Source organism: Lissotriton helveticus, chromosome 1_1 (genome assembly GCF_964261635.1).
Source record: "Lissotriton helveticus chromosome 1_1, aLisHel1.1, whole genome shotgun sequence".
Lineage (NCBI taxonomy): Eukaryota > Metazoa > Chordata > Amphibia > Caudata > Salamandridae > Lissotriton > Lissotriton helveticus.
In genome coordinates, this window is record NC_136057.1 from 1946136625 (window position 1) to 1946150820 (window position 14196).

Sequence of the window (14196 nt, forward strand, 5' to 3'; positions counted from 1 at the left end):
CGCTATCCAACGCTTTCCCTACTGTTGCACTCACTGGAGTGGGAATAGTAATTTTTACCCCTATGCTATCCACCGTTTTCCCTACTGTTGCACTCACTGGAGTGGTAATAGTAAATTTTACCCTCCCGCGATACTACGGTAAAAATATTGTATATTTTATATTAATATTACGTTTATATATATATATATATATATATATATATATATATATATATATATATATATATATATATATATATATATATATATATGTATTAAAAATAAAATTGTATGTTTTTTTAATAACCAATAATTATTTAATAATTTTAAGATTATTTAAGTATTTTTAAGTATGTTTTAGTTAATGATATTTATTATTTCATTGATTTTAAATTACTTTTAAGACATTAAAAAAATCGATATTTTGACTAACTATATTTTTTTAAAACGATATTTTTAATCCGATATTTTTGTACTTGCCTGTTTGTAGATAGGAATTTAATATTTTTGCATTCTATATTTTTTCAACGATATTTTGGTAATTCTATATTTTTGTATTCGATATTATGTCAGTGATCCGGAGCAGCCATGTAGCCACATATTGTTTTCAATACAAATATGAAACAAACATTGGCAAAATTAATAGGTCTGGCGTTAGCTGTCAGCCTTCTGGCAATTATTGTTTTGTCATGGAAAATGAAGAAGGCAAAAGAAAGAAAGGAAGCAAGGAGGTACTTTAGGAAAGAAAGAAAGAAGGAGAGAAAAAAACTTAATAAAGGACAGTTTCTAATGGACACAATCTGGTATGCTGTGAAATAGCAGCAGTCAGAAAAGCAAAACATTCCAAAAGGAATTTACAACAGCATTGGCAGGAGATGGGTATCTGCTAAAGATAGAATGTCCATCAGAATTGTCCTGTTGTCACATCAGGCTCTAAACACAAGCACCACACTCAAGTAAATATAAAGTAAAAACAAAAACACTGGCACTGAAGGAACTAGCTTTGGTGCAGATGTGCTCCTTGTGAGAGAGTAAGATTCAGTCACTCATAGTGAAGTTAACCAGTGGATTAAGTAGGCTGACCCAGTGCTCCATGCCATATGCTATAGTGGCTGGAAGGAAAATGTGAATGACACAACAACAGACCAATGGATGAAGAGAGGTGGATGTAAGTATATTATCCATGTTTCAGTAAAATCAAATGGTCTTGGCTAATGCAAACCTAAGAATTGTACATTCGCCATGCTGCCTCATTTCATAGTAGTACCAACAAGTTATCTATAAAGAGAAAACACTCTTTAAGTCATGAATGACAGTTACAACCCCCAATGGCTCTCATATGGACTGATCAAAATGCAAATGTCATAACAAGCAATGTCTGAGGTGTACTGACTTATTGACCCTCTCCATGTGCACACTTGAACTGACACTGTTCAAGACATCTAAAGCTATTTCTATTTAAACGTAACTGATTCCCATACTATAGCCTTATAGCCCGCCGTAGCGGGCTATACTGGCCATTAAAGGCCCACTCCAGTGTTAAAGGCCCGAGCCGAAGGCTAGGAAGGGCTATAAGACTATTAGAACATTCTGACACTAGGGGGCAGAATGTTCTAATAAGTGAAACAAAGGCGTCAGGAGCCCAAGGGGATTGAAATCCCCTCGGGCTCCGAGAGGCCTTTGTTGAAACAGCATTGGAATGTTGCTCTGTGGACTTTTGCCGGCCCGCAGAAGCACAGAGCACTCCATTGTATTCAATAGAATGCTCTACATTCCAATGTTCGAATAGAAGGTAAGTGACCGGGGTAGTGCTTTAACGAGGGCATATAGCTTATCTATCAAATGCATCCTTTTGGAGGCAACTGCCTTGAAACTGAAATATGTCCAAGTTACTCCCTCATTTCGAGTACGATTTAGGCCGGTCTCTCCCAGGAAGACACAGAGCATTACAATATGAAGTCCCAGAAAGGGGACTAAGATGCACACCCAGAAAAAGTGAGTTCTCTACACATGTGACCCTGGGGACCTTCATGCAGATACTTTTACTTGCACTAAGCAGGTTCTTTGAACCTACATGTGTTTTAATGACTGGTGAAATGCATGCAGGAAAATTAGGCCCATAATATCCACACCTGGTAATGTCAGTTGCAGGAACACCCAGCTAATCAGAAACTTCAATGGTGGTATACTGGGGGACTCAAGTATCAGTAGACATCATCAATTCTTCATGAAGGAGTTTAAAAGAAGGTACTTTTTTATTGAATGGGCATGCAAGTCACCTGGAAAGTTGCTCGAATTAACTATCTACTGTGTTTGCTTTGACAGAACCCTGCACCGCAAGTACGGAGAACATGGAAAACAACAACGTGAAACTAAAATGGGTTGAAAAAGAGAAGATACACAGCAAGCATGGGCAATGGATAGAATTCGAATGCATATCCGATGAATATGTTGAAGATAAAACAACACCATTTAGAATACAATGCTACCAAGGAGAGATCAAATACCCTAGATGCATTAAGATTGGTAAGTAACAGCTGTCGTCAAAGTCAGATTTTTGGCGAGTGGCAGGTTATTATTGGCGGAAGGTGTTGCAGCGCTTACATTTTTTTTCAGTTTTCAGAGTGCAAATTTTGAGACAAACCCAAAGAGGACATCAAAAAAATTGCATAATAATCTTAATTTGTAACTGTTTTTTGTAGTTCGGGGCACCTTTTCTGACGTCTGGGGTAGACATTTTTTAAGAGTGACTTAGAGGTCAATTATAGTTTGGTGGTGCAGGAACCCCTCCATAATGTGGCAGAGCTCCTGCTCGGCCAAAGCAGTAGGGCCCTGCCACCTTTAGAAGAATGGGAACTTCTGATTTTGCACCGATGTCAATGTTAGCAGTTCTGCTGGTGCGCAGTCAAAGCAGATGCCGGTCAATCATAAGGCCGCCACCGTTGTGACATCGGAAGGTCTACTATGTAAGGCTGGCCTCTTGATGCAGCTTTTCCCTACCTGGTTCTAAGCAGAGAAAAACAGCAATGGCCCCCACAAGCAGGGTGAAATCTTCAGAAATAAAGCCCCACTGTAGGGACCTTGTTTCCAAAAAACAATAAGCATTGGCAAAGCCAACAGGTCTCGCCTATGCAAGAGCTATTGGCATTGCCAATATGCTTTAGCCATGTTGCATACCAGCGTGGCTGATGTTCAGCATGGCTAAAAGGCTTAGAGTGGCATGTAGTGGCATAGAATGGCATGGAGTGGCATAGAGTGATGTAGAGTAGAGTTGAGTGGTGTGGAGTGGAGGAAAGTGGAGTGTCAAGGAGAGGCATAGAGTGGAGTGGTGTAGAGTGTTGTGGAGTGTCATGGAGAGAGTAGAGTGTTGTAGAGTGGAAGGGCATAGAGTGGAGTAGAGTTGAGTGGGGTACAGTGTCATGGAGGGAGTAGAGTGTTGTAGAGTTGAAGGGCATAGAGTGGAGTAGAGTTGAGTGGCGTAGAGTGTCAGAGTGGAGAAGAGTGTCATAGAGTGGTGTGAAGTGTTGTAGAGCAGAATAGAGTGGCATAGAGGGTCAGAGTGGAGTGGCATGGAGTGAAGTAGAGCTTTGGAGTGGAGTGGAGTAGAGTAGTGTATCATAGAATAGAGTGGAGTAAAGTGTTGTACAGGGAGCGGCGTAGAGGGTAATGGAGTGGTTTAGTGTCGTAGAGTGGCAAAGACGGCAGCAGAGTGTTTTAGAGTGAAGTGGCATAGAGTGGATTAGAGTTTAATGCAGTAGAGCATCAGAGTGAAGTATTGTGGATTGGAGTGTCAGAGAGGACTAGAGCAAAGTGGAGTAAAGTACAGTGGTGCAGAGTAGATTGGCGTAGAGTGCATTGGTTTAGAGTAAAGCGGTATAGTGTCCATTGTTGTAGAGTGCAGTGACACAGAGTAGATTACAGTGGTGTATAGTGCAATGGTGTAGAGTGGAGTGGTGCCGAGTGGAGTAAAGCAGCGTAGAGTGCAGTGGTGTAAAGTGGATTATTTCAGAGTAGAGTGAAGTGGCGAAAAGTGGAGGGGTGCATGGTAGTGAGGAGTGTTGCAGGCTAGAGTGCAGAGGTGTGGAGTAGAGTGGCATAGAGTTCAGAGGCATAGAGTAGAGTGGTGTAAAGTGCAGCAGTGCAGAAAGTATTAAAGTGGAGTGATGCAGAGTGAAGTGGAGTGTAGTGGTGTGGAGTGTTTTGGCATAGAGTGCAGTAGAGTGGCGTAGAGTTGAGTGGTGCTGAGTAGATTGCAGTGGCGTAGAGTGCAGTGGCACACAGTGCAGTGGTGCAGAGTACGGTGGCGATGAATTCAGCGGCAGAGAGTGCAGTCTTGCAGAGTAGAGTGTCATAGAGTGCTGTGTCATAGTGCAGTGGCATAGAGTGCAGGGCCATAGAGTGTATTGTCATAGAGTGCATTGGCATAGTGTAGAGTGGTGCAGAGTACAGTGGTGCTGTGGTGAAGATTGCAATGGTGCAGAGTAGAGTGGAGCAGAGTGCACTGGCCGAATAGAGTGGTGCAGAGTAGAGTAGAGGCGTAGAGTGAAGTGGCGTAGAGTGCAGTGTCATAGAGTGTTGTTGTGCACAGTAGATTAGAATGGTGTAGAGTGTAGTGGCGTAGAGGGCATTGGTGTAGAGTGCAGTAGAGTGGTGTAGAGTAGAGTGGTGCTGAGTATACCCTTGATTCTTCGAGTTCTGAGGAAGATACGCCATGACCGGGCCCAAGTCATATTGATCGCCCCGGATTGGCCAAGAAGGGTGTGGTACACAGATCTTCTCCACCTCTCCTCGTGCCCACCACTCCGTCTCCCTCTCAGCGCAGACCTCCTCTCTCAGATGGAGGGGCAGGTTCTACACGAACACCTCCAGAGCTTACACCTTCATGCCTGGATATTACCTGACGTGGTGGATGTTATTCTTTCAGCCAGGCGGCTTTCCACCAAGTCAATTTATTCTTATAGGTTGTCCAAATTTGTTTCGTGGTGTGGTGAGAAATCTATTGACCCCTTAAGGGCCCGTTTATCCAACATACTTCAGCTTGCTCTTTCTCTGGCCCAGCAGGGTTTTGCTGTGGCAACTGTAAAAGGTTATTTATCGGCCTTGTCGGCATTCCTTTCCTTGCCGGACCAGCCGTCTTTGTTTAAGTCACCTATTGTATTACGTTTCATTAAGGGTCTTACCAACAAATTCCCTCCTACGCCATTTATTGTGCCTCAATGGGATGGGATTTAAATCTTGTCTTAACCTACTTGATGGGTTCACCCTTTGAACCTTTGCACAAGTGTCCCATTAGACTGCTGTCTTTCAAGACTGTTTTTCTTGTTGCAATTACCTCGGCAAGGAGGGTAAGTGAGCTTCAAGCTCTAAGTTCGAAACACCCATTTTTGACCATTCATGCTGAAAGAATGGTACTTAGGACCAGGGCTGCTTTTCTGCCTAAGGTGGTAACTCCCTTCCATCTGGGGCAGTCCATTACCCTTCCTACCTTCTATCCTCCCCCTCACCCTTCCAAGGAGGAGGAGCGGCTTCATCGCCTGGACCCTAAGAGGGTGGTGAGCTTTTATCTTGATAGGACAAAAGACTATCGAGTGGATGACCAGCTCTTTGTTGGGTTTGCTGGCTGCAGAAAAGGAAGAGCTGTGCACAAGCGCACACTTTCAAGATGGATTATACTATGCATCAAGATCTGCTACTCCCTAGCGGGTAAGGAGCGGGTAAGGAGCCTCCAGAAGGTATAAGAGCTCACTCTACTAGAGTAAAGTCATCAACATCTGCTTTGTCTAAGGGTGTTCCCCTAGAGCAGAGGTCTTCAATCTGTGGGGCGCGACCCCCAGGGGGGTCGTGGAGTCCTGGGAAGGGGGTCGCAGATTCTGTTGGAGCGTGCAGCAGTTCCTGGCGTCAGGCTGATTGAGGCTGGGTGATCACGGCGGAGGCCTAATTCACGCCTCATTAACAAGTAAAGGTCTTCTGAAGACCTGTGAAGTACTCGGGTGTGCCTTTCTGTGTGTCCCGAAGCTGTTTCAGCTGGGCTCACTTACACGTGCTGGGGAGTGGGGGTGGGGGGGGGGTCTGGGGGAGGAGGCTGTAGCCCTTTGAGTTCAATCAATGGACTTAGCTGTGGGGTTTATTTTTATTTGTAACGTTTTATATAGCGCTAGCTTAACCCGTAGGTATCAGAGGGCTTTACAAACACACATAGTAAACAGCAGAAGGACATTACAGTCATTGGTTCAAGTCCCACGAGCCCTCATACCTGGCGCCTGTGCAGGAGAAAGGTGCCTGAGACTGTTCTTCACGGTGAGGTGTTTATACAGCCTGTCTGCCCCCCCCCCCCAAGCAGGGAAGCACAGAGATGCCCTCTCATGAGAGAGGAAGAAGAAGGAAGAAGACGCAGTGAGATACTGACCCCACCCCCATGAGAGAGGCACAGAAAAGGTGGGTGGATGAAGGATGAATGTATGTGTGGATGGAAGGATGAAGGATGGGTGGATGGATGGATGGAAGGAAGGATGGATGAAGGATGGATGGGTGGTTGTAAGGATGAATAGATGGATGTGTGAAAAGGTGGGTGGATGAATGATGAGTGGATGGATGTAAAGATGAAAGGGTGGATGGATGAAGGATGGATGGATGTGTGAAAAGGTGGGTGGATGGATGGATGAAAGGGTGGATGGATGTAGGATGTATGTATGGATGGATGGACAAAAGGGTAGATGGATGAAGGATGTATGGATGTATGGATGGATACAAGGTTGCATGGATGAATGATGGATGGATGAAAGGGTGGGTGGAAGGATGAAGGATGGATGGATGAAAGGGTGGATGGATGAAGGATGTATGTATGGAAGGACAAAAAGGTAGATGGATGAAGGATGGATGTATGGATGGATAAAAAGGTTGCATGGATGAATGATGGATGTGTGAAAAGGTGGGTGGATGAATGATGGGTGAATGGATGGATGAAAGGGTGGCTGGATGAAGGATGGATGTATGGATGGATGTGTGAAAAGGTGGGGGATGAATGATGGGTGGGTGGATGGATGGATGGATGGATGAAAGGGTAGGTGGATGGATGAAGGATGGATGGATGGATGGAAGGACAAAAAGGTAGATGGATGAAGGATGGATGTATGGGTGGATAAAAGGTTACATGTATGAATGATGGATGCATGGATGGATGTGTGAAAAGGTGGGGGGATGAATGATGGGTGGATGGATGGATGAAAGGGTGGGTGGATGAAGGATCGATGTATGGATGAAAGGGTGGATGGATGTATGGATGGAATAATGAAAGGGTGGATGGATGAAGGATGGATAGGTGAAATGGTGGATGGATGTATGGATGAAGGATGAAAGGGTGGATGGATGAAGGATGGATGTATGGATGGATGGGTAAAAGGTTGCATGGATGAATGATGGATGGATGTGTGAAAAGGTGGGTGGATGAATAGATGGGTGGATAGGTAAAGGATGGACGTATGGATGGAAGGAGGAAAGGGTGGATGGATGAAGGATGGATTGATGTGTGAAAGTGTGGGTGGATGAATGATGGATGGATGGATGGATGGATGTGATGAGGTCTAACAGGCGCATTTATGGTTGTCGATAGTTGTTGATGATGAGGAGTACCAGTTTCTAGAATCTTTTGTCGTAAGGGGGTCCTTACGCCTAAAAAGGTTTTACAAGGGGGTCTCGGCATCAAAAAGTTTGAAGACCTCTGCCCTAGAGGATATTTGTAGAGCGGCGACTTGGGCCTCCCTCAACACTTTTGCGAAGCATTACTGCTTGGATACCGAAGTGAGGAGGGACATCCACTTTGCGCGCTCTGTCCTTCAGGACTTTCTTGTATAAAAGAGTGGACACCCTCCTTCGGGAGTGGGGACTGCTGTGGGATTCTATTCACAAGGTGAGGAATCCACGGGCAGATGTATCCATCAGAAGAACAAGTTACTTACCTTCGGTAACGGTTTTTCTGGTGGATACAGCATCTGCCTGTGGATTCCTCACTGACCCACCCGCCTCCCCATTGTCCACTCTTCTATACCTGATAAGTGTATATGTATAATTTTCAATGGAAATGTTTTATTGTTCTTGCTTATTGCATTGATTTGACACTATGTGTGTTGGTTTGAATACTATGTATACGGTGTCTATTTATGTCATTCCGTCCGTGTGCCTCGGGGGCACAGAATAAAGGGCGGAACTGACGTCATCACACCGACGAGGCCCTATTATTGATCCAATGACGTCAGTGGGGTCGCGAGCGGAGTCGTACCCTCTGTGACGTCGTCCATGACCTCGCCGGCGTGGAGAGCTACAAAAGTTTCCGATTGGCTGCTGCGCAGGGGATATTCACAAGGTGAGGAATCCACAGGCAGATATTGTATCCACCAGAAAAAGCGTTACCGAAGTGAAGTAACTTGTTCTTCTGGTTCCAGAAAGCAGAGGCTCTCCACCCAGTGGTCCAGAACCATGTCTGTGTGTGGCAGGCTGCCTAAAGCCAGTCATTGCCCACACCAGGGTCGGTGGGTTTTCGGGGCACCTCTGAGGTGCCGTTTAAGTACATGTTTCAATAAATCTCACTGGCATTGGTGTAGGTTTAATACAAGGAGCTGTTTGGTACCAAACACACCTGGGTTCAGTGAAGCCATCATGGTGTTGGGGAATTCAAGTTGTCGAATGTCTAGCCTTATAATCCTTGTGGTTTTCCTGGCACCTAGAATACTTAAGAAGGTACTTAAGTGCTGTGGGGGCATATCTGCTTATGGAGAAATACACATAAGGTTCAGGCTACCTTCTCCTTGTTTTATCCAAACTCTTTTACACTAATAGCCTCTAGCACGGATCATCTTTAATGCCCATGAAGAGACTAGAATGGATTCAGAACTCAGCTGCCAGACTACCGGTTCCCAGAAGATCCACATTGAAGGTGCTTTGTATCACCCACAAAACAATACATGGAATGGGGCCACTCTTCATCAGGAATAAAATCACCAAACGCATTCAACAAAGGAACCTCCGCGCTAGAGTGGCACCTCACCTCAAAATTCCAAGATAAAAGAAAAAAACAATTCCTCACTCTCGATTCCCCCACCCCCCATCTCACTCCACCGGACTGCAGCTCCGCTGTATCTCCCTCCTACCCTTTTACCTTACCCCCTTACCCTTCCACGCACCATTTATTTAGTCTTCCATGCTTTTTAAATGTTTCTAGCCACAGATGTAACTTGTAACTGATGTAACTTTATAACAATGTGTATCCTCATGTAAAGCGCTCTGATACCTCCGAGTCTAGCCAGCGCTATATAAAACTCTTAAAATAAAAAAATAAAAATAAATTTGGAATAGAGTTCAGTGACAGAGAGTGCATTGTTGCAGAGTAGAGTGTCATAGAGTTCAGTGGTGTAGAGTGGCATTAGTATAGAGTGCAGTGGTATTGAGTGGTGCAGATTAAAGTGACATAGAGTGCAATGGTGTATAGTAGAGTGCCTTAGAGTGCAGTGGCATAGAGTAGAGTATAGTGCCATATGATTGTGTGTTAAAGGCCCGACTGGATAAACCATGTGTGCCTCTACCACACAGCCTAAACCATGAATGCGTCTTAACCACACATTCCTTTACCCCACATGACTTTACCACGTAATTTAGGGGTAAAGGCATGAATGGTAAAGGGGTATGCGTGGCTAAGGTCATGACACCCCTCCCCGCCCTAAGCTACAAATTACATCTACCCTCCCTCCCCACCCTGTGGTCTAAATATATCTAGCCCTTCCCAACCCCCATGCTGTCCCTAATCCTTAAACACTACCTTGACCTCCTCCCACCCTCTTGCGCTGTCCCTACAACTACTCCAACCCTTCCACTGCCCATAGGCAAACCCCTATTTTAAAAAACGACCCCAACCTCAGCCCTAAAAACCACCCGCCCTCCCCTAAGCCCTAAAAACTACCCCTACTACCCATTCCCTCTCCTTGACCTGAGCCCTAAAATCCCCGGAAAACTACCTCCAACACCCCAGCCCTAAAAACTAGCCCAAACCCCCCCAGCCCTGAAACTACCCTGACTCCCCAGCCCTGAAAACTATCCCAGAACCACCCCAGCCCACAAACCTACCCTCAAACCACACCCAGCCCAGAAAACTACCCTCAACCCCCAACCCTGAAAACTACCACTGAACCACCCCAGCCCAGACAACTACCACTGACCCACCCCATAGCCCAGAAAACTACCCACACCCAGCCTTGAAAACTACCCCCGAATCACCCCAGCCCTGAAAACTACACCGAACCACCCCAGCCCAGAAAACTACCCCTGACCCACCCCCAAACCAGAAAACTACCCCAACTCACCCCAGCCCAGAAAACTACCCCGACCTGCCCAGTCCTGAAAACTAACTCCGATCCATACCCCAGCCCACAAAACGACTCAGACCCACCCAACGACCAGACAACAAAACTATGCTTGACCCCGAGCCCAGAAAGCTACCCCGACCACTCCTCTGCCCATAAACCTACCCCGACTCACCCCCAGCCACAAAACTACCCCGAGCCCATAAATCTACCCCACCCCCAGCCCAGAAAACTACTCCTACCCACCCCTAGCCTAGAAAACTACCCCTGACCCACACCAGCCCACAAAGCTAGCCCGACCCCAGAGCCCAGAAAACTACCCTGACCCATCCCAACCCAGAAAACTACCCCAGCCCAGAAAAGTACCCAACCCACAGCCCAGAAAACTACCCCTACCCACCCCAGCCTAGAAAACTACCCTTGAGCCCAGAAAGCTACCTCCGACCCACCCCTCAGACCAGAAAACTACCCCAGCCCCCAGCCTAGAAAACTACCCAACCCCCCTGCCCAGAAAACTACAGAACATGGGTCCCTCCCTGCCAGGTCTTCCTGCTTCTATCCCCAGAAGCCAGCATCTAGACCACACATTGCCTTAACCACATATATGCTCCTACTTCTGTCCTACTGTGTAAGAACAGTGAATTGCCCACGTAAGTTTGCCAGTCTGTTAGATTGAACTGGCTACAGTATGTAGCCTCCTAATTAGACCCCCAGGAGCCAGTATCAGCAGCGGGCAGTGCAGGTAAGAGCGGTGAGGCCAGGTTGGGGGGGAATTCGACAGATGACCACAAGGAAAAATCAAATAAATAATTAATTTCCCTTCGTCGTCTTTTGACGTTGCTGGTTAGTAGAGTACTGCAGTTTCCTTTTGTGGGGGTTTGAAAGGGCCTTTGAATCTTTTCCACAATCTGTTGTGATCCTCTAGACACTGTAACTAAGTGACACAGTGTTTTAGACCCAGTACTGGGTAGCACTTTAATTACTTTATTTATTTTGAAGGTTTCATATAGCGCGAACAAGACCCTTGCGAGTATCAGAGCGCTTTACATGTCAGATGTTGGAAACAAGTATCGACATAGAAAATACAGTGATAGGTGATTCAGATATACAATACTCAAATAAGTATAAAACTAGCAATTAAAATACAGAGCTCAATAAAACAGACAAGTAATTAAAATACAGTAATAAGATAGTAAATTCAGGTGAGTTTAGCCATGTGAATCACTTTCACTTCTTTTTTGAAAGAGGCAGTGGAAGGATTCAGTCTTGTTTCTGTGGGCAAAGCATTCCAGCAGCCTTGGCTGGCAGTGGGCGGTGACGTGGGAGGGGGCGGGGCAGGGTGGGGGGTAGTAATGTATGGATTACGGCGTTTTACAGGTAAGTAAACATTTAAATAAATGAAACGAATTCATTGACCTTGAACCTTTCAGATCTATTTTGGAGGAAAGAGGCAAACCAGGTAATCACAGCTCCAGATAGTCCCATTCTGTATTTCAAGAGCTCTAGCAAGTTGCCGTGTTTGACGTTGTCAAATGCTGATGACAGGTCGAGTAAGATGAGTAAATAGGCTTCGTTTTGGTCCAGGATTTTTAGAGCATCGTCAATTATGTGTGTCATGGCTGATTCAGTGCTGTGACCTGCTTGGAAGCCTGATTGATATTGGTTAAGCAGATTGAATTGTTTGATGTGGCTGCTCAGCTGCATGTGAACACATTTTTCCAAGAGCTTGGCTAGCATAGGTATGTTAGATATCGGACAATAGTTATTTAATTCCGATTGGTCAGGTGTTCGTTTCTTTAGGATAAGGGGATACCTGACCTGTTTTCAGGATGTCTGGTATAGTTCCTTGAAGGAGGGAGGTATTTAAAATCTTGGTCCGGAGAGGTAGTAACAGAGGAATTAAGTCTTTTATGTAGTTAGCGGGAAGCGGGTCTGTGAAGTGGTTGGAGGGTTTCAGAGCAGTTAGCGTCTTTAGTATAGTATCATGACTGTAAGTGTTGAAGTAGGACCCGGTTGCATTGTTTTTTAGGTTAAATTTTGTGGAGTATTTGACTTGGGCACCTGCCGGGGGCAGTGACGAGTTCTTTTGCATGTCCGAGAGGGATAAGAAGTCCTTGAGCAGGTCTGTCTTTATGGATTCTGTTTCAAAGTGAAAAAGGAGGCGAATTCCTCACAATTGGGTAGAGTGTCCGGGATAGCCATAGGGGAGATGGGTGCACTGTTGGTTTGGGCTTTGATGAGGACGAATAGTTTTTGGGACAGTTCTTGGTTTGGTCTAGTTGAAACCTGAAGAAGTCAGTTTTAGATTTTCTGATTTTTCTAATGTAGGAGTTTCTGGTGGTTCTTAGTAGCTTGAGGTGGTCAGCTAAGGGTGCGGATCTCCAACGTCGTTCAATTACTCTAAGTGAATGTCTGTCTTCATTTAGCCTACCATCATACCAGGGTTTTGAGTCTTTTGTGGTAGTTTTTTTCAATTGTAGAGGGGCTATTCATGGAGTGGCTGTTCATGGAGTGGAAGTAATGATTGGCCAGCCCTTGAACATCGGCTAGGTATTCCAGGGGACACAGTATGTTTGAATTAGAGGATGCTGGTAGGTCGAAGCTGACGTTTTATAGATTTCTCTTCCCAGATCTTTGTTCTCAGGGGTTGTGTTGAAAGTCGTTAAACCGATTCCATGACTTGGAATGTAATGAGGTGATGGTCAGACCAATCGCAGGGGAGGATCGAGTTGAGCTGTGTGGAGTCCACTTTGGAAATTACTAGGTCGATGGTTGCGCCTTTGTTGTGTGTAGGGCTGTTACATATTTGGTTAAGATTAAGGTCTGATAGGAAAGCTTTGAGGCTGTTTACCCCTGGGTCGTTCTGGTCATCCCAGTGAAGGTTGAAGTAACCCAGGAATATTTGCTTATTTTGTTGGCCGTCATTTGTTGCTAGAATATCCATGAAGTTTTATATGAATGTGAGGTTATCTCCTGGAGGGTGGTAGAATGTGTGTAAAGTACATATTTGTTTGTTATTACTAGTGATGTTTAAGCAGAGGTATTCACAGGAGGATAGTGCAGGGGCATTGGAGTTGGTCACTGTTAGATTGCTCTGATATATGCCGGCTATCCCACCACCTGGCCTATCAGTTCTGTCTAGTCTGGTCATGTCATAGTTAGGGGGTAGCAGAATGTCCATGACGGCGGTAGATGCTTCATTTAGCCATGTATCCGTCAAAATTAGAATGTCTGATTCGTTAGTGAGTAGCAGGTCAGCTATATCAGCTGCATGTCTAGATGCAGACCTGCAGTTTAGGAGAATACATATTAGCTGCGTCTTGTTGGATACTATGGTGGGTTCGATTGTGAGAGGGATTCTCGTGAGGTTATTTTCAACTATGCCTCTGGAGTTGTGTCTAGTAGCTCTGTGTGTGTTGATCGGGATAGGCTGGATTAAGGAATCTGTATGTAAGTTAACTGGGTGCACAGAGTTATGTGGGAGGTGAGATAGCTCGTAAGAGCGAAGTAGGGCCCCTAATTCTTTAGCTGATAAGTGTTTTTTTATCCTGATTGGGAGGTGATAAGGCATTGGGGTAAGGCACTGTGCTCCATCGTGGGGACACATGATCTAGGGAGCTTACGAGTAGATGTTGGGTGCGAATAGAGGTTTTTTTTGTGTGTTTTTTTTATAATTCTTTTTATTATTTTAAAGCAAGAAAATAGGAATAGACATATTGCCATACATACATACATTGATAATAGGGTGAACTGGTACAATAGCAGGATAGGCAGGGAGCAACAGAAGAATCTCTGAGAGGCCCGCGCTATTGAGTACAAAGTAAGATTGACGAAAGTACATTAGAATATAAGGAATAAAATCAGGATA

The 14196-nt window shown here is 45.2% G+C and overlaps 1 protein-coding gene across 1 annotated transcript in view; it reads left to right on the forward strand.

Annotated features, from left to right (window-relative positions):
• The first annotated feature begins 2324 nt into the window (after positions 1 to 2324).
• LOC144775999 (coagulation factor XIII B chain-like) overlaps positions 2325 to 14196 on the forward strand; it is an 89872-nt gene continuing 78000 nt past the window's right edge. Inside the window, exon 1 of the mRNA XM_078659250.1 lies at positions 2325 to 2505. Within this exon, the coding sequence (XP_078515376.1) occupies positions 2331 to 2505 (175 nt within the window). The 5' untranslated portion in view covers positions 2325 to 2330. The remainder of the gene's footprint in view (positions 2506 to 14196) is intronic.